We start from the raw sequence: 24,217 nt of genomic DNA on the forward strand, positions 1-24,217 counted from the left end.
TCTTGGTAATGCAAAGAGGATACTTGGTATGGATATCATAAGGGACCGAAACAAAGATGAGTTGTTCTTATCTCAGCAAGGTTACTTGAGGAAAGTGGTGGAGCGTTTCAGAATGAAAGATTCTAAGGTCGTTGGCACTCATCCTGGTCATCACACAAAGTTCTCTATAAAGTAGATTCCTCAATACGATGAAGAGAAAAGAAAGATGGAGGGTACTCCCTATGCAAGTGGGGTTGGAAGCATCATGTATGGTATGGTTTGTTGTAGACAGGACTTATCCTATGCAATAAGTGTGATAAGTTGGTTTATGGCAAATCCGGGTCAAGTGCACTGGCAAGCTTTGAAGTGGGTTCTGAGATATTTGAATGAGACTTTGAAAGGTGGTCTGAAGTATACAAGGTCACAACCAGGAAGGGATGCCTTAGAGGGATATGTGGATGCGGACTATGCAGGTAATGTAGACACTAGAAAATCTTTGTCAGGATTTGTGTTACATTGTTCGGTACAACAGTAACTTGGGAGGAAAATTAACAATTAGTTGTAGGTCTTTCAACAACTCAAGCAGAGTACATTGCCCTTGTTGAAGGGGTCAAGGAAGCCATATGGTTGAAAGGTATGATTGGAGAAATAGGGATTAGTCAAGGGAGTGTAAAGATACATTGCGATAGCCAAAGTGCCATTCATTTGGCAAATCATCAAGTATATCATGAAAGAACAAAATACATTGACATTCGTTTGCACTTTGTTAGAGACATGATTGAGACAAAGGAGATCATGGTGGAGAAAGTGGCATCGGAAGAAAATCCAGCAGACATGTTCACCAAATCATTACCGAGATCAAGGTTCAAGCATTGCTTGGACTTGATTAACATCATTAAAGCATAGATGAAGGTTGGAGAGAGCAGCATGATGGTTGATAGTTAAATTGACATCATCACTATTTTAGAGTCAAGCTGGAGAATTGTTGGAAAATGACTCAAAAATGCAGAAATTGAGGTTTTTGGAAACTGCCAATTCGGGGCCCGAACTCTCAAAACAGCATAAAATTATTTCGTATTTTTATGGGCCAGATTTGTTCCAATTTTATGAGGGATGTTTTCCACTATAAATATAAACCTTGTATCAGATGATTATGTGTGTAGAAAACAGGGTTTAGAAGCTAACATACAAACTAGGGTTTATAGAGAATTTCTCTTGGCAACAAACATTAGGGTTGGGATTGTTTTGATTCACCTTGAACAAAACACTGTTAGGATTGAGTCTCTCGGTCACGGGAAGAGATTGGGACTGTGGGTATAGTTAGGTTTGAAGACTAATTCTTGTAACCCTCAATATCTCTTTGTAAAGAAACTCATATCATTATAGTGGAACGGAGAGCTGCTCTCTCCTCCAGAGTAGGTCATCATTAGACCGAACTAGGTAAACAGATTCTTGTGTTATCCTTCTTCCTTTATCTCTTGCTATTTATTTTTGTTTGAATTATATTGTCACCTGCTTGATTTGATTGCTTGGTATTAATTTAGTCCACGCATCAAGTTTATTATTGGTGTGTTTTTCACAACGAATTCACAACAAGTTTCTTAGTGGGGCATTTGTTCAAGATGTAAGCTGCAGTTCTTACTGCTTCTCCCCAAAATGTATTAGGCATCTTCTTCAATTTGGTCATACTTCTGGTCATGTCAAGCAGGCTTGTGTTTCTTCTTTCAGCCAAACCATTATGTTGTGGAGTATAAGGAGCAGTGACTTCATGTACAATGTCATTATCTTCACAAAACTTCTCAAACACCTTTGAGGTGTACTCACCACCACCATCAGTCCTTAAAACCTTAATAGATTTTCCACTTTGCTTTTCTACTAAGATTTTAAATTTCTGAAGCATATCAAATGCTTGACTTTTGGCCTTAATCAGATATAACTAGAGTTTTCTGCTAAACTCATCAACAAAATTGAAGAAGTATTTGTTGCCCCCTAATTAAGGAACCTCTAAAGGACCACATACATCTGAATACACAACATTGAGTAGCTCATTTGATCTACTAGCAGTACTTGAACTGAATGCATTTCTAGGTTGCTTGCCCAACAAGCAAGTGTCACAAACTGTGCTAGGTATCTTAATTTTAGGTACTCCCAGAATCATTTCTTTATCAACTAATTGATTAAGACCTCTAAAATTGAGATGACCAAATCTATAGTGTCATAACCAACTATCTTCATCTTTTACCATAGCAGACAAAGATTTCAATTCTACAGCTTTCATATTGGTTTGAAATGTTCTATTCTTTGCAAGAGGAGTTTTCAATACTAACCTTTGATGTTTATCAAACAACTTCAAAGTGTTATCCTTCATAATCACTGAATATCCTTTTTGAATGAATTGACCAACACGAAGTAAATTGCACTGCATTCCAAGGACATAGAGAACTTCTTCAATTATTGCATATTTCCATTCTTTCCTTCAATATCAATCTTCCCCATTCCTTCTGCAGTTAAGGTTCTATGATCTCCAAGCTTCACCTTTGTATTTCTTCCAGGATCCACTTCTCTTAATAAATCCTTATTTCCAATAGAACAACCAGCATCTAAGAACCAACTTTCTGAATTGCAGGTCTCATTACTAGTTGTTGTAACCATCATGAACAATGACTCAAAATCTGAACCATCTTGTGCAATCTTGGCCTCCTCTTCATCATTCTTTGATTTCTTTCCTTTACCAGACCAACATTCAGAAGCAAAATGTCCAAATTTCTCACATTTGAAACACTAAATCTTCTTCTTATCAAAATTCTTCTTCTTTTGATTAAAGTTTCCTTCCTTTGAAGATTCGCCTTTTTCAGATCCTTTGTTCATTCCTTTAGACCAGTTTCCTCCCTTAGTGTTATTCTTCCCTTTCTTGAAGTTCTTCCTATCATAATCATCCTTCTTGATAGTTTGAACTTGCAAGGCTTGTTGAATTGATCTTTCACTGTTTCTTTCTGAAACCATCAATTCATGAGCTTCTAATGAACTCTGCAGCTCCTCAATCTTCAAGGTTTTCACATCTTTTGATTCCTGAATTGCCACCATAATGAAATAAAACCTTGATAATAATGTCCTCATTATCTTCTCAACAATTTGTTGATTAGTCAAAGCTTCACCACAAGCCTTCATCTGATTCACAAGGTTGATGAGTTTGGAGATGTATTCAGCAATTTTCTGATCATCCTCCATCTGCTTTAGTTCAAACTTCCTCCTCAATGATTGAAGCTTAATCAACTTCACCTTATCATCACCTTCATGATACTTTGAAAGAATATCCCATGCTTCCAGTTTTTGAGATTCTTTCAAAATTTGCTTCATCAAGACTTTGCTGAATCAAGAACAAAGCCTTGCAATCTTTCTTCTTCAGATCCTTGTGTGTGTTCCTTTTCACTTCTGTGGCATTCGCAGCTAAATCTCCTACACCATTCTACACAATTTCCAGCAAATCTTGTGCTCCAAACAGATTCTTCATCACTACACTCCATCTTTCCCAATTGTGTGCTTCAAGAATTGGTAAATGAGTGTTGAAATTGCTGCTACCATTCATGGTTCTTCCTTCAGTGTTTCTTCCTGAATTTGCATGATTAAAGATCTTGATTACCCCTTAGAACGAAACCACAGGCTCTTGATGCCAATTTGTTAGCACAACTATGGAAGCTTGTTGCTTAAGCAACTATTTTAGGGTTTCTAAGGTTTTGTGTGATTTTGTGAATTAGAGAGAATGAGAAGAAATAATAGATGATGAGAATGAAGTAATGAATTATATTATTGAGATATGAAAAATTATACAAGGAATGAGCTTATATACAAGCATGTGTTAGGTTACTTGAAGCACAAGTAAGTAACAACTCTAACAACTATAAGCTAGATAATAGGATTTTGTAACAACTTCATAACAAACTAAAACTCCTAATGTGATTAACCAACTAAACATGGTTATATCACTAACAAGCTTGAATTAACAAAAACAAACTAACAAAAAGAAAATGAATCAAGTAGCAGAGGAAAAATGAGTGATTTGAAAGAAATAGTAGAACAAAGTGTTAGAGGTGCATCTAATACTCCGAACTGTGACAATAATGATGACACAAAAGATGCAGAAGGCATTGAAGTTGCAAGTGTTCTAGAACAGAATACTTCTACAACAGAAGAATCTGATGAAAATAATTCTGACGGAGAAACTAATGTTCATGTTCAAGGGAGGATAATAACAAAGCCAACATACTTAAATGATTACATTACTAATGAAGAAGAGTTGAATGAGCTTCAAAATAGAGAGGAATGCTTTCTTTTTTTTTTGAATTGCTCAAAATTGAAGATCTTGTAACCTTTGAAGATCCTGCAAAAAATGAGAAATGGAAGAAAGCTATGGACCTTGAAATAGATGCTATACTAAGAAATCAAACATGTAAACTCACAGATCTACCCAAAGAAGCAAAGAAAATTGGAGTAAAATGGGTAATCAAAACTGTTGATATATAAATATATAGTAAATAATTATATTTATGCTCTAAATATATTTTAACTTACTCTGTAAGTTACCTAGGATATAATATTATGATGAATATTCATTATGTAAATATATCATAGCTTAGGCCCTAAGCTACTTACTTCTATATAATAAATCTTCCGTTGTGCTATTCAGACACACGGTATTTCATTATATGTCTCTCTTTTCTCTCTTATTCAACATGGTATCTAGAGCCTATTGAGAGACAGCCCTTACACCGTGTTTACCCGGCGGACCCACTGTCCTCCGTTGAGAAAAAATTTCGGAAAACCGTGTTTCAACTCCAGTTTGCCCCTCCTCCTCTGCCGTGACACTTTCCGGCAACTAGACTTTCATTTCCTTGTCAGATTAGCTGCTGCCGCCGCCCTTATTACCTTTTCCGGCGACTTTTTCCACGATATACCACCACCATCCGATTCGCATCGTGCAAATCGGCCCGTCTCCGAAACCGCCGTCTCAAACGCGTCTATCACGAGCCCTCACGCGCTTCCACTCTCTCTGCGAGTGGGTCTCACGCGCCGTCGCATCTTTCGCGCGTGGAAGCTCGTCTAGTCACAATTTCAGCACACTGTCTGTGATCCTTTTTATTGCTTATGGCTGTTTTTTGATTCTCGGAAGCGATCATCTACCTCCATGATTCGTCCCAAATGTAGGTATTGTCACTGTTTTGGACATACTATTGTTCAGTGCAGGAAACTTCAAGGGCGCTCTTCACGTCCTTTGATAGCTATATCTGACACCATTCGGACCACTGATTCTCCTAAGGTTTCTACGCCAACTTATGAAGATTTTCTCCGATGGGTAAAATTTCGTCAAAGTTCCGCTATTTCGGGAGCGCACACCGGTAAATCATTTAGTTGTGACTCTACGTCACCCTCTCTTAGTCCATGGGTTCTTGATTCAGGTGCAACCCATCATATTTCCGGTAATATAGATTTTTTTTCCTCCCCTCTCACTACATCCGGTTACTTACCGAGTATTATCACAATAAATGGTTCAGAAACACAGTCCACAGGCATTGGCACTGTCAGAGTGCTCCCTTCTCTGTCAATTACACCTGTCCTTTATGTCCCTGGATCTCCATTTAATTTAATTTCTCTCAGTCAACTCATTCGTTCGCATGAATGTGTTGTCACCTTTACTAAAGGCAATGTTACTTTCCAGGATCGGATTTAGGGACGGCAAATTGGCGTCGGGTGTGAGTCTAATGGTCTTTATTATCTCTTAAACCCCTCCACAGCATGCCCAACCATAGATTCCCCTCTTACTATACATGCTCAGTTGGGTCACCCAAGTCTCCTCAAACTTCAAAGGTTGGTCCCTAGTCTTTCTAAATTATCCGAGTTGCACTGTGAGTCGTGTCAGTTAGGGAAACACACTCGTACTCATTTTCCCGATCGAGTCAATAAACGAGCATCGTCCCCTTTTGCTTTAGTCCATTCTGATGTTTGGGGCCCTTTGCGTCATATCTCCACTCTTGATTCCAAATATTTTGTCACTTTTATCGATGACTTTTCTCGTTGCACATGGCTATTTTTAATGAAAAATAGATCTGAATTATACTCTATTTTTAAACAATTTTATTAAGAAGTTAAAACTCAATTTGGAGTGTCTATTCAAACTTTACGTAGTGATAATGCCAAAGAATATTTGTCTCACCAATTTCAAAATTTTATGTCCTCCAATGGTACTCTTCATCAAACTTCATGTGCCCATACACCTCAATAAAATGGGGTTGCTGAACGGAAAAATCGTCATCTCATTGAAACCACTCGAACTCTTTTACTTCATAGTAATGTCCCGTTTCGTTTTTGGGGGGATGTTGTTCTAATGGCATGCTATCTTATAAATCGCATGCCTTCCTCGGTCTTAGGTAATCAAGTCCCACACTCGGTCCTTTTTCCTAATACCCCTTTACACTCACTTCCACCCTGTGTGTTTGGGTCCACATGTTTTATTCACGATCTTTCTCCTGGTCTTGACAAACTATCGGCCCGATCACTCAAATGTGTCTTTGTTGGTTATCATCGGTCTCAAAAAGGTTATCGTTGCTACTCTCCTACTCTTCGACGGTACCTCATGTCAGCTGATGTTACATTTTTTGAGTCTGTTCCTTTTTTTGGGTCAACCAATGTACCTCTTGACCCACTTCAGGCTGATATGCCAACCTCGTCTGATATTGTTCCTCTTCAACCTATGGTGTCTTCTCCGCCCGAGTCCACTATTTATGTGCCTCCTCCCACGGAGCCTCCTACAACCATTCTTGTAGACCCTCCCGCAGAGCCTCCCACTCCCTGGCCTCTTCAAACTTACCAACGTCGTCAACCACCATCTGTTGTGCATGTTCTGACACCTATCCAGATACTGAGGCCATTCCAGACTCTCCTTCATCGCCACCGCCTTTACTGGATCCGACCATAGATGTTCCTATTGCTATTCGTAAAGGTATACGTCCTACTCGAAATCCATCTCCTCATTACATTGACTTGTGCTATCATCGTCTTTCCCCCTTGCATTATACTTGCTTGTCTTCGTTGTCTTCTGTTTCTATTCCTAAATCTCCAAGAGAAGCATTATCTCACCCTGAGTGGAGACAAGCAATGATTGATGAGATGTATGATCTCCAAAGCAGTGGCACTTGGGAACTGGTTTCTTTACCTCCTGGCAAGTCAGTAGTAGGTTGTCGTTGGCTTTATACGATGAAAGTTGGCCCTGATGGTAAAATTGATCGATTTAAGGCTCGCTTGGTGGCCAAGGGATATACTCAGATTTTTGGGTTAGATTATGGTGACACATTTTCTCCTGTTGCCAAAATGGCATTTGTTAGACTTTTTCTCTCTATTGCAGCTATTCGTCATTGGTCTCTCCATCAACTTGACATTAAAAATGCTTTTTTGCATGGTGATCTTGAAGAAGAAGAAGTATATATGGAGCAACCACCTGGGTTTGTTGCTCAGGGGGAGTCATCTACCATGGTTTGTCGGCTGCATAGATCCCTTTATGGTCTTAAACAATCTCCTTGAGCTTGGTTTGGCAGATTCAGCACAGTAGTGCAATAGTTTGGTATGATTCGCAGTCAAGCCGATCATTCTGTTTTTTGTCGTCACTCATCTCAAGGGTGCATTTATCTTATTGTTTATGTGGATGATATTGTCATAACTGGTAGTGATCAACAGGGAATACACCAGTTAAAACAACATCTTTCTAATGAGTTTCAGACTAAGGACCTTGGTAAACTCCGTTACTTTTTGGGTATTGAGGTAGCCCAATCCAAGGATGGTATTGTAATTTCACAAAGGAAATATGCTTTGGATATTCTTGAAGAAACAGGTCTATTGAATGCCAAGCCAGTTGATACTCCTATGGATCCAAATGTCAAACTTCTACCTAATCAGGGGGAGCCTTTATCTGATCCAGGAAGATATAGGAGATTGGTTGGAAAATTGAATTATCTCACAGTCACTCGTCCAGACATTTCCTTTGCAGTTAGTGTGGTAAGCCAATTCTTAAATTCTCCTTGCCAAGAACACATGAATGCTTTAATTCGAATTCTTAAATACATCAAAGGTGCACCGGGAAAAGGTCTCATTTATGAGGATAAAGGACATACTCAGATAGTTGGTTACTCAGATGCTGACGGGGCAGGTTCACCCATTGATAGACGATCCACTTCTGGGTATTGTGTACTTGTTGGAGGAAACCTGATATCATGGAAGAGTAAGAAACAAAATGTAGTTGCAAGATCAAGCGCTGAGGCAGAATATAGGGTCATGGCACTAGTAACATGTGAACTCATTTGGTTGAAGCAGCTACTTAAGGAACTTCAATTCGAAGAAGCACGACCAATGACGCTTATATGTGATAATCAAGCTGAGTTGCATATCGCCTCAAATCCAGTGTTCCATGAAAGGACCAAACATATCGAGATAGATTGCCACTTCGTCAGAGAGAAGATTGAATCTGGAGACATCGTCACAAGCTTTGTCAATTCAAATGATCAACTAGCAGATGTTTTTACAAAATCTCTGCGAGGTCCCAGAATAAGTTATATATGTGACAAGCTTGACGCATTTGACTTATATGCTCCAGCTTGAGGGGGAGTGTTGATATATAAATATATAGTAAATAATTATATTTATGCTCTAAATATATTTTAACTTACTCTCTAAGTTACTTAGGATATAATATTATGATGAATATTCATTCTGTAAATATATCATAGCTTAGGCCCTAAGCTACTTACTTCTATATAATAAATCTTCCGTTGTGCTATTCAGACACACGGTATTTCATTATATGTCTCTCTTTTCTCTCTTATTCAACAAAAACAAAGCTGAATGAAAAAGGAGAAGTTGAAAAAATATAAAGCAAGATTAGTCGCAGAAGGTTTCTCTCAGCATCATGGGATTGATAGTAGAGAAGTTTTTGCTCCAATCGCCCGTTGGGACACCATAAGAACTATGACTGCAGTAGAAACTTTAAAGGTGTTTATCAACTAGATGTGAAAAGTGTTATTTTACGTGGTGAACTTAAGGAGACATTGTTTATTGATCAACCACCTAGGGCTTGAAGAAAGGCGCTGAAGGAAAGGTGTGCAAACTAAAAAAGGCCTTGTATGGCTTGAAAGTTGAAACAAGCCCCTAGGGCTTGGTATACTAAGATTGATTCTTACTTTGTAAAAGAAGATTTTTTCAAATGCCCCTCAGAAGTCAGAACATACCTTGTATGTCAAGAAAGACAGCAATGCTGGTTTGCTAATTGTTAGCCTTTATGTAGATGATTTAATATTTACTGGAAATAGTGAGCAAATGTTTTCAAAATTTAAATCATCTATGAAAAGGAACTTTGATATGACTGATCTTGGCAAGATGAACCACTTTCTAGGAGTTGAAGTGAAGCAAAATGAGGATGGAATTTGCATAAGTCAAAATAGATATGCAAAAGAAATTCTAGACAGGTTTGGAATGAGCAATTGCAAGCCAGTTTTAAGTCCAATTGTTCCAGGATCATAGTTATCAAGAGATGAAAGTGGAAGCAAAGTAGATGAAACAAATTTTAAGCAAATTGTGGGTTGTCTGACGTATTTGACAGCCACACGACCTGATCTAACATTTGTTGTCTCTTTAATCAGCAGATACATGGATAAGCCAACTGAATTGCAGCAACAAGTTACTAAAAAAATTCTCAGGTATTTGCAAGGAACAATTGACCTTGGAATTCATTACACCAACAATGGAAAGGGACAATTTACTGCTTACACTGACAGTGATTATGCTGGAGATATTGATGATAGGAAGAGCACTTCAAGCTATGTGTTTTTATTTGGTTCAGGTGCTGTCTATTGGTCCTCAAAGAAACAACCACTAGTAACCCTTTCTACCACTGAGGCAGAATTTATAGCTGCTGCATATTTTGTTTGACAGGTTGTCTGGATAAGAAGAATTTTGGTTAAAATGGAGCTACCTTAAAGCAGGGCTTCTGTGATGTTTTGTGATAATAGATCTACTATTAAACTGTCCAAAAATATTGTACTTCATGGAATGAGGAAGCATATTGATGTTAGATTTCATTTCTTGAAGAATCTAGTAATAGGAGGAATAATTGATGTGATTCACTGCAGTTCACAAAATCAAATAGCTGATATCATGACAAAGTCATTAAAGACTGAGACATTTCAAAGGCTGCGAAGAGAACTTGGGGTGATTAAAGTGTGATTTTGCTGGTATGAAGGTAAACTAATTTGCTGAAAGCAATTTAGTTTAAGGGAGGAATTTGTTAGGCTCATTAATTTCTGTTTTAAATAAGTTTGGGACTGCTATTGTCTCATAATCGGCTAAGCCCATACCTAGATAGTTGTGGATCAGAACTGTTTTGTTTTGTTTTGATTTTGCTGTAACAAACTTCTGATACTACTATTGTATATAAGTTCTTTCTATCAATGAGAATAAACTAGTTTTTGCCTTCAATAGTTTTGAGCATTAACATTATACACCTTGTTGCCGAAATTTTTAAAAAATTTAGTCAGTTCTGGACAGGATGGTTATGTTTTCAAGATTTTTATTCCACTTAATGTAAGAAGTCAAAGGATAATTTTACTACATTTACAATGGTTAAACATGTTTGAAAATATTACTTATTAGAATGCATAACTTTCAAATTTTGGCTTGGCAAATGGATTACCAGATGATAAGAGTCATGTATCTACAACCTGCCTTGACTGTACAATACCAAAGTGCAAGAATAGTACAGTCAACAAATCCAACAGCAATGTCGTATAGATTTCGAGCTCTAAAATTTGGAGCAGAGTTTGTTTGTTGTATAAAGGAATTCAATTAGTACACTGAATTTACAATCATAGATCTTTCTTCATATTAACTCTAAAATTTTGAAGCTCAACGTGGATTGAATAGAATGAGCCTTTAACAACTGAAAAGTATTTTTTGAAGTTTTTTAAAACTTTGACTTTTCAGTTTCACACCACCAGCACTATGCTGCTTTCCAGAATGATTGAAAAAGCAAATATAGAAAATGAAAATCCATGCAAGAACATAATGATACAATAACATTATTAATTGTCAAACTGAAAATAATTATATACTAATTGGTTTTAGCACTTTGTGTGTTGCTAGCTATAAATGCATTTTCATTGGTGCCTATAGTAAGACCCAACAGGGACACACCAGAAAGAACTATGCACATATACAATGATACAGAGAATGGTTTGCGGGAAGGTGGCAGGATCAATGCCCATTTTATCTTTATATCATTATAAAGTCCATGTTCAAGCTAGCATTATATAAATAGGAACTTTACAATCACTAAAATGCTTCATTGTTTAGTATAATTTAATGCAATTGGTGGTGCAGCGAAAAATGAATAGTTTATCTCACTGATGTTAATAAAAAATTGTGATAGTTTCTCTCATTAGAAAGCACCTAAAATCTTAACTAGAGAACAAGAGTCCCGGATGGAAGTTAAAACTTGTTTGGCTTTGTAAAATTAATCAAGGAAACTTTTTTTTTTTTGAGAGAAAATGATCAAGGAAACTTGTACACTAATCAAATAAAACCTAAATTAATTGAAAAGGTAAAAATAGTTAATCATCATAAAATACTAGCAGATATAATAGATAATTATCATAAAAGGTTTCCATTCATAACATACAAAAGAAAGGAAACACTTAAAAAACTAATTGCTGAAAAAGGAAACTAGCCGGTCTTAAATACAAGGTTTTCCAGCATGCTTTTGAGCTCCTTCAGATGATCTTGGAGAACATCTACTTCACAGTGCTGGTTATTCTTATCAAGCAAATTTGTAGCCACAGTAATTGCATCGTTGATCTTTTTAACATTTTCAGATGATAGCTTTAAAGCAACATCCTTACTCTTTAGAGCATTCCTCAACTTGTAAATGCAGTCATCTAATTCATTCATTACCTTGGCCTTCCTTAGGAATTTCTCATCTTCAACACGGTACTCCTCTGCTTCTTGAATCAGTTTTTTAATTTCATCAGCTGATAACCTTTCTTTCTCATTGGTTATTGTTATTTCATTTATATTGCCAGTAGATTTTTCCTTCGCAGAAACAATTAGGATACCATTTTCGTCGATGTTGAAGCATACCTCCAAGCGATGGCCACGAGGAGCACCAGGAACGCATGAAAGATAAAAAAATCCAAGCAGATTGTTGTCACTAGCTCTAGGTCTCTCACCCTCATAAACCTTAATTGGGACTGAGGATTGATTATCTATAGCAGTAGAACATCCTTGTGTCTTTTTGACAGGTACAGAAGTATTCCTAGGAATGACCACAGCCATAATATCTCCATACCTTGAGAAACCAAGAGACAAAGGGGTAACATCTCGCAGCACCAAGTTTGGAACATTCTTAAAGTTTGTAGTACTCAACAAAGCAGCCTGAACTGCTGCCCCGCTAGCAACAGCCTCATCAGGATTAATGTTCTTGCATAAATCTTTCCCATCGAAGAAGTCTCTCAGTAATTCCTGCACTTTGGGAATCCGAGACGAACCACCGACAAGAACAATATCATCTACACTACTCTTCTCTATCTTTGAATCAGTAAGACAACTCTCAACAGTTTTCATACACTCGTTAAAAAGGTCCATATTGATTTCCTCAAACTTGACACGAGTGATTGATGAAGAGAAATCGATGCCCTCAAATAAATAATCAATCTCAATAGCAGTGACTAATTTGAAAGAAAGTATCCTTTTTGCCTTTTCACATGCGGTTCTCAACCGCCTCAAGGCTCTTGGACTCTTAGTAATATCCACATTGTTCTTCCTCTTAAACTCCTCAACAAAGTAGTTCAACATTCTGTTATCAAAGTCCTCTCCCCCAAGGTGAGTATTTCCAGCAGTGGCTTTAACTTCAAAGACATCACCTTTAATTGTCAGGAGAGACACATCAAAAGTCCCACCACCAAGATCAAACACAAAAATATTCCGTTCACCATCACACTTACCTTTGTTGTCAAGGCCATATGCAATAGCTGCAGCAGTGGGTTCGTTGATTATCCTCATAACATTAAGGCCAGCAATGGCACCAGCATCCATGGTGGCTTTTCGCTGAGAATCATTGAAATAAGCAGGCACAGTCACAACTGCATTTTTAACAGGTGATTTCAAATAAGCCTCTGCAATCTCCTTCATATTCGTGAGGACGATAGATGATATTTCCTCAGGACATAGTTTCTTCTCTTGACCCTTGTACTTAACAGCAATCATAGGCTTGTCATTAACACCAGAAATAACCTTGAATGGCCACAACATGATATCCTTTTGAACAACTGGATCACTAAACTTCCTACCAATTAACCTCTTGGCATCTGAAAAAAAATAATAATAGTTATTTATCATCATTCATTTATCCTACTAACATAGCTATAATCATAAATATAAATAAATCTATGTGCCAACGATCTAAGCTATGACATAAGGTTTTTTGTTTTTACTACTACCGAAACAAAAGTTCAATTGTGGCCGCATCAGTCCAATTCTTTGATGCACTGGCACATAAACGGAGATGAAACTCACACACTTGTTGAATCCAGAAGTAATTTGGAAGAGAAAAAAAAAACTCAAACAATTAAACGTAATCATTTTGGTTTTGCGTCGGTACACCGCTTAAATCCGGTGACCGCAACCATTTTCCTAGTAACAATTTAGAAACATTGGCTATAACAACAGTAAATATTAAAAGATTGGAGAATAGGATTAGAAATATACCAAAGACAGTGTTTTGTGGGTTGATGGCAGCCTGATCCTTAGCAGCACCACCAACCAACCTTTCATCATCAGTGAAAGCAACAAAGGAAGGTGTGATTTTATTGCCTTCATCGTTGTGAATAATCTCAACTCTGTTCTTTTCCTCCAACCAAACACCAACACAAGAGTAGGTTGTTCCAAGGTCTATTCCCACAGCATGTCCATCGTGTTTTCTTGCCATGATCGTTCAAGTCAACAAAAGAAGCTTGAATGAAAAGAAAAAGTTGTTCGGTTAGTCTTTTAAGGTTTATTATAGTTTTCTACACACTCGGAAGGAAACACTTTCTTAGCTCGGAAGGAAACCATTTCTTTAACAGAGAAAGTAAAAATCTTAGCTCGGAAGGAAACCCTTTCTTTAATAGAGAAAGTAAAAATATGGTTTAAACCCTATTATTTTAATTTACCTTTTCTAAACCCATTATTTTTGTCCCCTTATTATATATTTCTTGAGTTTTTTGGTCCCCATTTAGGCAGGGTACTATAGTGTCATCCCCATACCCGCATTTCTAAACAATTCTCATACCCGAGCTTATACCCTCATGGGAAATACGTTTGGTGCCCGACTCCAAACCTCATGGGTATCTAAGCGCTCGTATCCGCTTCCATTACCCGCAATTTCACAACAAAAAGATAATAAATAACATAAAATATCACAACACAATTAAAATATGATCTAATTCTTTTAAATCAACATATAAATTATAATGCATCATATTATTTAGCCAAATAAGAAGCATCTAAAATATAAAAAACAAGTCCATGTTACATTAAATATCAAAGACTTACGATTAATTAACTAACTTTAATATTAAATAAAATTATTGGTATACTCTATGAGTTAATCTATACTATGTATAAAAAAATAACATGTTTTGTTTCTTTTGAGATGACTTTACACATAAAACAAATAGATAAGCATAAATTCAAATAAAGGTGTAACAAACACAATATGAATATATATATATATATATATATATATATATATATATATATGACTCTAAATTAACATAATACATTTTAAAATTAACATATATACTACATTTTACTTAATACTATCAATCTGAATTAAAATACTACACTTTAACAAATACTACAAATCTAAATTAACATTCTACACTTTAAAATTAACATACTACACTTTATCTGACACTTCAAATCTAAATTAACATATTACACTTCACCTAATACTAACAATCTAAATTAACATACCAAACATACTACACTTTACATAATACTACCAATTTAAATTAACATACTACACTTTACCTAATACTACAAATCTAAATTAACATAGCATACTTTAAAATTAGCATACTACATTTTACCTAATACTACCAATCTAAATTAAAATATTATACTTTAATTAATACTACCAAGCTAAATTAATTCAGCTTAAACACATATGTGAACAACAATTTTCATTAATTATTAAATGAAATAGAAAAGAATGAAGATAAGCCCAAAATAAAAATCTTTGTGATGGCTCAATAAAGATCAAGATAGCTTATATAAAATCAGCAGTCGTCCAGCCCTAATTCCTCAACAATCGCAACACGCGTCAACGTTTAGCCGCCAGCGGTCGCAACACCCTTCCCTCTCCATCTTTCTTATCCAACACTAGTTGCTATCTCACATCTCATGGCTTTGGGTTTTTTCGGCGGAGTACGCTATGTTGTAACGTGGTGTGCCGACATAGTCGTGGAAGTCGTTAACGCCTTTGTCGAAGAATTCATCACAACTATGGTTGGATTCATGATGAAATATGTATGTCTTTTACCTTTGTTTAGTTTATTATATCTGTTCCATTTATTAATTTGTAAATGTTGCAAAATGATTTCACTAATCTTTTCTTCTTCTTCTTTCTCTTAGGCCCTTGTTCACATATGGAGGCGCAACATTTGTTCAATTCTCGACCCCAACGGAGATTGAGATTGGAGTGAGTAGTATTTAGGGAGACACTCTTCCCTTAGTAGCATTTCGGGAATTGCTGCCGTGAATGTAGTAGTAGTAGCTAGGGAGGTGTTTGTTATAGTAGTAGTAATATACCACACTTTAATACACCACACTTTAACATTCTACACTTTAAAATTAACATACTACACTTCATCTAATACTACAATCTAAATTAACATACTACACTTTAACTAAAAATACCAATCTACATTAAAATACCACACTTTAACATTAACATACTACATTTTAGCTAATACTATCAATCTGAATTAAAATACTACACTTTACCTAATCACACCAATCTAAATTAACATACCACACTTTAAAATTAACATACTACAATTTACATAATACTATCAATTTAAATTAACATACTACACTTTACCTAATACTACAAATCTAAATTAACATACCACGCTTTAAAATTACTATACTACATTTTGCCTAATATCACCAATCTAAATTAACATACTACACTTTAACTAATACTACCAATCTAAATTAACATACTACACTTTAAAATTAACATACTACACTTTACCGAATACTAGCAATCTAAATTAATATACTACACTTTACCTAATACTACGAATCTAAATTAACATACAACATTTTAAAATTAACATACTACACTTTACCTAATACCAATAATCTAAATTAAATACTACACTTTATCTAATACTATCAATCTAAATTAACATACCACACTTTAAAATTAACATACTACACTTTACCTAATACTAACAATCTAAATTAACATCTACACTTTATTTAATACTACGAATCTAAATTAACATACAACATTTTTTAAATTAACATACTACACTTTCACTAATAGCACCACTCTAAATTAACATTCTACGCTTTAAAATTAACATACTACATTTTACCAAATACTACCAATCGAAATTAACATACCACATTTTAAAATTAACATATTACACTTTACATAATACTACCAATTTAAATTAACATACGACACTTTTCATAATACTACTAATTTAAATTAACATATTACACTTTACATAATATTACAAATCTAAATTAACATAGATGTCATACCCCATTTTTTGACCTAACCAAAGTTTTCTTTCTCCTCATTTTCTAAAAAATTTTCAAAAAAAAAAGTCAACATTGACCAAGATCAATTGTTGAACGAAGTCAACCTTTCACCAAAGTCAACATTGACCAATGTCAACTGTTGACTGAAGTCAACCTTTGACCAAGGTCAACAGTTGACCAAAAGTCAACTTTTCAAAATAAACCTTTTTTTCCACGCCAAATGCATTCCCACTAATATTTTTTCCCTTAGTTATTTATTTTACAACTTCAAATTTTCTTTTTTTTATGCATTATTATTTTAGTTTTTTCACATTTTTATTTTGTTACTTCATTTTCAAGAAAACTCAATTTCATTACACAAGATTCCAATTTCAACACTACCAAAAAAAATATATAAACACTACCAAAAAAAAAAAAACATTCCAATTTCAATTCTTCTCTTTTCTATTACATTTCTAATCACAACTTTACACCAATTTTTTTTTATTATTATTTTTTTATTTTCTTTTTATCACAAAATTCAAAAAAAAAACACTAATGTTCACAAATTCACCAAAAATGCCCATTTCACTCTCATTTCATTTCATTCCCTACAAATTGTGCATCTAGATCCTTCTTCACATATAATAACAACTCATCATTATCCAACACACTCACTCACCACCAAAAATCATCCAAAAAAGTTCCAAAAACTCATTTTTTTTGCAAAATTCCAAACTACCCTTTCTTACCCATCATTAGATACCATTCTCGTCGAGTTGTTGTCACTAGCTCTTGCTCTCTCACCCTCATAAACCATAATGCGGACTGAGGAGTGATTATCTGTAGTAGTAGTAGAACATCCTTGTGTCTTTTTGACAGGTACAGAAGTATTCCTAGGAATCACCACAACCATAATATCTCCATACTTTAAGAAACCAAGTGACAGAGGGGTAACATCTCGCAGCACCAAGTTTGGAACATTCTTAAAGTTTGTAGTACTCAACAAAGCAGCCTGAACTGCTGCCCCGCTAGCAACAGCCTCATCAGGATTAATGTTCTTGCATAAATCTTTCCCATCGAAGAAGTCTCTCAGTAATTCCTGCACTTTGGGAATCCGAGACGAACCACCGACAAGAACAATATCATCTACACTACTCTTCTCTATCTTTGAATCAGTAAGACAACTCTCAACAGTTTTCATACACTCGTTAAAAAGGTCCATATTGATTTCCTCAAACTTGACACGAGTGATTGATGAAGAGAAATTGATGCCCTCACATAAATAATCAATCTCAATAGCAGTGACTAATTTGAAAGAAAGTGTCCCTTTTGCCTTTTCACATGCGGTTCTCAACCGCCTCAAGGCTCTTGGATTCTTAGTAATATCCACATTGTTCTTCCTCTTAAACTCCTCAACAAAGTAGTTCAACATTCTGTTATCAAAGTCCTCTCCCCCAAGGTGAGTATTTCCAGCAGTGGCTTTAACTTCAAAGACATCACCTTTAATTGTAAGGAGAGACACATCAAAAGTCCCACCACCAAGATCAAACACAAAAATATTCCGTTCACCATCACACTTACCTTTGTTGTCAAGGCCATATGCAATAGCTGCAGCAGTGGGTTCGTTGATTATCCTCATAACATTAAGGCCAGCAATGGCACCAGCATCCATGGTGGCTTTTCGCTGAGAATCATTGAAATATGCCGGCACAGTCACAACTGCATTTTTAACAGGTGATTTCAAATAAGCCTCTACAATCTCTTTCATATTCGTGAGGACGATAGATGATATTTCCTCAGCACATAGTTTCTTCTCTTGACCCTTGTACTTAACAGCAATCATAGGCTTGTCATTAACACCAGAAATAACCTTGAATGGCCAGAACATGATATCCTTTTGAACAACGGGATCACTAAACTTCCTACCAATTAACCCCTTGGCATCTGAAAAATTAACTTAAATTGTTAAGTGTTAACACTCGTCATTCATTTCTTCTGCTAACATAGATATAAGCATTGTTATCAAAAACGCGACTTAAGTCCCAAAATCCTGGTTTTTGCGACTTTGCGTAGCTTCAACGACTCAAATCCATAGCAAAGTCCCAAAAACAGGCAAAATCCTATCAAAGTCGCATAAAATCGCACAAAATCGTGAAATCCATTCAAAATCGCAGGATTTTGATGGATTTTGAAGGATTTTGTTCATTTTTTTAATAAGAGTCAATTTTTGACCCGATTCGTAAATTGACCCAATTTGAATCCATGATCCGTTCTATAAATACCCAAAGGGCAAATTTTTTTCATTCTTTAACTTCCCCCCACATTTATGTATATGTATTTTGTGGACTTTGAATTTTAGTCATTTATGACTATATGCAATATATAACATATATTTAACATTATTTTTGTTTTGGTAGAATCCTCGATTTTGATTGCGATTTTACGAGTCCCGACTTTGCTATCCTATATCGATTCTACAAAAGTCCTTGAGTAAAATCCTTCGATTTTGATTGCGATTTTACGAGTCCCGATTTTGCTACTCCCTTTCGACTTGAAGTAAAGTCCCGATTTTGATAACCTTGGATATAAGCATTAATATATATTAATGTTTACAACTGTGATCTAAGTTCCAAAATTAGGGTTTTTGATGTTATTGATACTAACTACAATTACAACAAATTTGATGGAGGTCACATCACCCACATTTTACCATAGTTCTAAGTTGCAGTCTGAAACCATTAAAGGAGGCCACAATATCATGATTATAGAAGTCTCTGCAGTGGCATCGCCACCACAATTTTAAACATAATTCCCTATATTTTGCCACAACATCAAAGTTAGCTGCTCAGTGGCAACCACGACTTCAACGACAATTTCGAACTATGCATTAAAATGTAATTTTACGCAATATAATGAATTACAAAGTAACCAAATTCTAAAAACTTGGCGAGAATAACATTAAATAATAAAAGATTGGAGAATAGGATTAGAAATATACCAAAGACAGTGTTTTATGGGTTGATGGCAGTCTGATCCTTAGCAGCACCACCAACCAACCTTTGATCATTGGTAAAAGGAACGAAGGAAGGTGTGATTTTATTGCCTTCATCGTTGTGAATAATCTCAACTCTGTTCTTTTCTTCCAACCAAACAGCAACACAAGAGTAGGTTGTTCCAAGGTCTATTCCCACAGCATATCCATCGTGTTTTCTTGCCATGATCGTTCAAGTAAACAAAAGAAGCTTGAATGAAAAGAAAAAGTTGTTGGGTTAGTCTCTTAGGGTTTATTATAGTTTTGTACTCACACACTCGGAAGGAAACCCTTTCTTTTTTTTTTTTTGATCAAGTAAAGGAAACCCTTTCTTTAATAGAAAAGTAAAAATATGGTTTGAACCCTATTATTTCAATTCCCCGTTTCTAAACCCATTATTTTCGTCCCCCTATTTTGAGTTTTTTTAGTCCCCTTTTGGGCAGGGTACTATAGTGTCATCACCATACCCGTGTTTCTAAACAATTCTCATACCCGATCATATACCCTCGCAGTGGCGGAGCCAGACAAAAAAAATTGGGGTGGCCGCCACGGCGCCATCAAAATAAACTAAAATATATAAATCATATTGCATATAACACATTTAAGTTGTAATAAACCAAAAATCAATCATTTAAAATTTAAACTACATAATATATAAAGTCGGTCATTAAATACTTAAAGAGACACTTTACGCTTTCCGAGTGACTTGAAATCATCAATAATTGACTCGAAACTAATACATGCACTAATTTCCCTTTCAATATAAACTGACATGCTATCGGCTAGAAACTCAGGTTCCATCTTGTTTCTCAATTTAACAATATGTAATGAACAAGAATGATTAAAATTGGCAAAGGAGACAAAGTTAAGTGTACAAGACAAAAAAAATTGGTATATTAAAGTATCATTTACAATTCTGCCAAATTAATTATGCAAATTCTAGGGTATAAAAAAATTTATTTTTTTTAAGATGGGGTGGCCAAGGCTCCCCCTTGCCACCCCCTGGTTCCGCCAGTGTACCCTCGTAGGCAACACATTTGTTGCCCGTCTCCAAACCTTATGGGTATCTAAGCTCTCGTACCCGCGTCCATTACCCACATTTTCACAACAAAAAGATAATAAATAACAAAAATATCACAATATAATTAAAATATGATCTAATTCTTTTAAATCAACATGTAAAATATTATGCATCATATTATTTAGCCAAATAAGAAGCATCTAGAATATAAAAAAAATAAGTGCATGTTACAATAAATATCAATGACTTGGGCGATTAATTAAATAACTTTAATATTAAATAAAATTATTTCTATACTTTATAAGTTAATTTGTACTATATATAAAGAAAATAACATGTTTTTTTTTTCTGACTGACTTTTTCTCTTTTCAAAATTACTCTTAACTTTTTTTTTGAATAATAAATTACTCTTAACTTTCAATATATACAAATAACACATATAACAAATAGATAAGAATAAATTCAAATAAAAGTGTAACAAGCACGCTATGAATATATATATATATATATATGTCCAATTTTGTTTTCTTTATTCTTTAAAAAGTGTAACAAATAAATAAGAATAAATAATAAATGCATCTAGTAATTTGAAAAGCGTATATATTTAGAGACATATTTTTAGTCAAAAGGGTGCTTAGATATAGGGACGGAGGGAGTAGTATATTCGGAATAATTAGAATAGGAAAAAGTTGTATTATTGGTAGTAATTAAGTTTCATACTCCCTCCGTTCCTTTTTAAGTGTCTTTTTAGAAAATTAACATTAAAATAGCAATGTGTATTTTTGCACATTTTCTTCCTATTATACCCTCATTTTAATCCACCAATAAATTCCCATTTCACACACTTTATCTTTCCAATAAATTTAATATGTTATGTTTCTCCCGTAACAAACAATTGTTATCATTTTCTCCAACAAATTCCTATTTTTTTGCGCACGCTCTCTCTCATAACAAACAATTTTTAATTTTCTAAATATTGTGCACATCTTTTTAATTATCGTAAGTCAATATAAAAATTATTTCAACTTCACGTTTATCAAAAGTTAAGAAAAATTTAACTTTCTTTCAACTCCTTTAATCAAAGTTAAGGCTTCAACTAATGCTAGAGACACACTTAAAAATTTTAACAATTGTTACTCATCTTATTTATAGAATTTTAACTCTTCTTGAAACCATTTTTTGGAACAAATTTCAACTCCTTTAATCGAAGTTAAGGCTTCAACTAATGCTAGAGACACACTTAAAATTTTTAACAATTGTTACTCATCTTATTTATAGAATTTTAAATCTTCTTGAAACCATTGTTTGGAACAAAATTTTGTTTAAAAAAAACAAACAAACTTTGTTTAAAAATACAAACTTTTATTTTCCAAATAGAAAGCATTAATTAGTTTTACTGAAAAAGATAAAAGTAATTGACAAAGGGTATAATTGACAAATCGTACCCTTAAAATACCAAAAAGACAGTTAAATAGGAACGAAAAATTCATCCTAAAAAGACACTTAAAAAGGAACGGAGGGAGTAGTTTTTTTGGGTCAAATAGTCTAGTGACTAGAAATTCACCATTTTAAGGTGAATAAGTGGAGCGTCCGAGAATCGAACGCTAACCCCTACATATATTATGGAATGTACCTACCAACCGAGTTAAGCTCACAGAGACAGTTTAGTTTCATTGTTAGATGTATAAGATTATTAGTGAGAAGTTATTTTTATGTTATTGTCTTTGTTCCTAATTCTTTGGATTAGAACTATCAAAACGGGCTGGTCCGCATGGGAAAACACGTTTAGCCCGATTAATTATAGGGATTGGGCCTTAAATATTAAACTCGGATATTTATAAGGTTTTTTAGCCCAGCACTGAAAAGCCTGGTACCCGTTTGGGCTAGCCCGAACGGGCCGCGGGTAGTCCGTTAGCCCGCATAACAAAAATATCCTATATATTATATATATGTTTTAAATAATTCTTTACTTAGTTGATTATCAATGTAAAAAAATAAAAGTGAAAATTCGATGAATTTACAGATAAATATAAAAGTAATATAAAATTATATTGACTCATTTCGTTACTTATAATTTTAAAGATCGAATGTATAAATATTTATAACCATAACATATGTAATTTATTTATACTTTATTCGCCGTTTTAGTTTACGACGTTTGTATGAAAATGTTTACAATTTTTTTGTGTTAGCATTATTTAAACATATTGAAAACATTAGTTATAAGAAATTTTTTAGGAGTATTTTTATTTATTTTTTTAAAAAGTAATTTTTAACACGGGTCGGCCCTTTTAGCCCATTGCCGTGTAGGGTCGGGTTCTCGGGTAGTATTTTTAAAGCCCAAATTCCAACTGGGCTTTCTGACCCGGCCCAATAAAGTCTGAAGTCCGTTAGGGCCGGCCCCAAACGGACCAGATAGCCCATTTTAACAGCTCTACTTTGGATGTTTGAAACTGGGAAGTGACTTATTACACGTAAATTTGTTTTTATTTGTATTTTTTTTTACGAAAATTCAAATTGTAAACATGGAAATAATGAATGAAAGTTTGTAGGAAAAATACACAAAAGGATAAAATATTGTTCAATTGTCAAATAATTAAAATGATCAGTAATATTATAGGAAAATGCTAAAAAGTGCTCTTAGGGCATTGTTAATTATGCATCTAAAATTTAGTAACTTTTACCTTGAAAATTATGTAGTTATGACTTTTACATATATTTAACTTAGGCTTGAATATATTTTTGATCCCTATAAATATACCAACTTTTCGTTTTAATCCCTCTAAAATTTTCCTTAAGTTTTATTCTCTATAAAATTTTCAATCACTATTTTTTTCCTTATTTTTAAGTTAATTTTTGTATTATTTAATGTGATTTTGCATGAATATGAAGAATATTGTAAAAAAAAAAATCAAAAATAATTAGAATTTTATAACAAAACACAGATTAAATATGAATTTTTAACCGTAAAAAATATATAATTTCATATTACATTCATGTTTTGTTAAAAAAAATCCATTTTATTTGGAGAGATTATTATAATATTATGAATTTTTCTGCAAAATTTTATTAAAAAATATGAATTCAACATATGAGTTTACTTTAAAGTAGGAACCAAAATTTGATATGGAAAATTTTTGAGGGACTGAGTGCCCCTTTGTTATAGCTTTTCTCAGGAAAAATAATCACTTTTAAGAGTTTTGCATACATTTGTTACAACTTTTTTAAAAAAAAAATCAGAATCTAAAAAAAAATCTAAAAACAGCTTCAAATGAGAAGCTGTAAAGAGCAGCTTCTAAAAAAAAAAAATTAGAGCAGAGAGAAAATACATTTTAAAAGATTGAACTAATTTT

At 34.4% G+C, this 24,217-nt stretch overlaps 3 protein-coding genes and 1 pseudogene across 3 annotated transcripts; 1 reads left to right on the forward strand and 3 right to left on the reverse strand.

Annotated features, from left to right (window-relative positions):
• Nucleotides 1-1,555: 1,555 nt before the first annotated feature.
• LOC146905178 (uncharacterized) lies at nt 1,556-3,336 on the reverse strand. The gene is made up of 5 exons (XM_085728476.1): nt 2,826-3,336; nt 2,515-2,705; nt 2,307-2,398; nt 1,982-2,165; nt 1,556-1,870 (listed from the first exon to the last, which is right to left on the reverse strand). Exons 1-5 carry the CDS (start codon nt 3,334-3,336, stop codon nt 1,556-1,558), a joined length of 1,293 nt encoding a protein of 430 aa, XP_085584602.1.
• Nucleotides 3,337-9,360: 6,024 nt separating this feature from the next.
• LOC146905179 (secreted RxLR effector protein 161-like) lies at nt 9,361-9,948 on the forward strand. Its single transcript, XM_085728477.1, has 2 exons — nt 9,361-9,485; nt 9,663-9,948. The coding sequence occupies exons 1-2, from the start codon at nt 9,361-9,363 to the stop codon at nt 9,946-9,948; spliced, it is 411 nt and encodes a 136-aa protein (XP_085584603.1).
• A 1,550-nt stretch (nt 9,949-11,498) lies between these two features.
• LOC146905180 (heat shock cognate 70 kDa protein-like) lies at nt 11,499-14,044 on the reverse strand. Its single transcript, XM_085727494.1, has 2 exons — nt 13,777-14,044; nt 11,499-13,376 (listed from the first exon to the last, which is right to left on the reverse strand). The coding sequence occupies exons 1-2, from the start codon at nt 13,994-13,996 to the stop codon at nt 11,737-11,739; spliced, it is 1,860 nt and encodes a 619-aa protein (XP_085583620.1). The 5' UTR covers nt 13,997-14,044; the 3' UTR covers nt 11,499-11,736.
• Nucleotides 14,045-17,557: 3,513 nt separating this feature from the next.
• On the reverse strand, nt 17,558-20,030 carry LOC146905181 (heat shock cognate 70 kDa protein-like; annotated as a pseudogene).
• Nucleotides 20,031-24,217: the final 4,187 nt, after the last annotated feature.

The sequence above is a fragment of the Medicago sativa genome, chromosome 7 (genome assembly GCF_051527215.1).
Source record: "Medicago sativa cultivar Bolivia chromosome 7, Bolivia_mono, whole genome shotgun sequence".
NCBI classification, from domain to species: domain Eukaryota; kingdom Viridiplantae; phylum Streptophyta; class Magnoliopsida; order Fabales; family Fabaceae; genus Medicago; species Medicago sativa.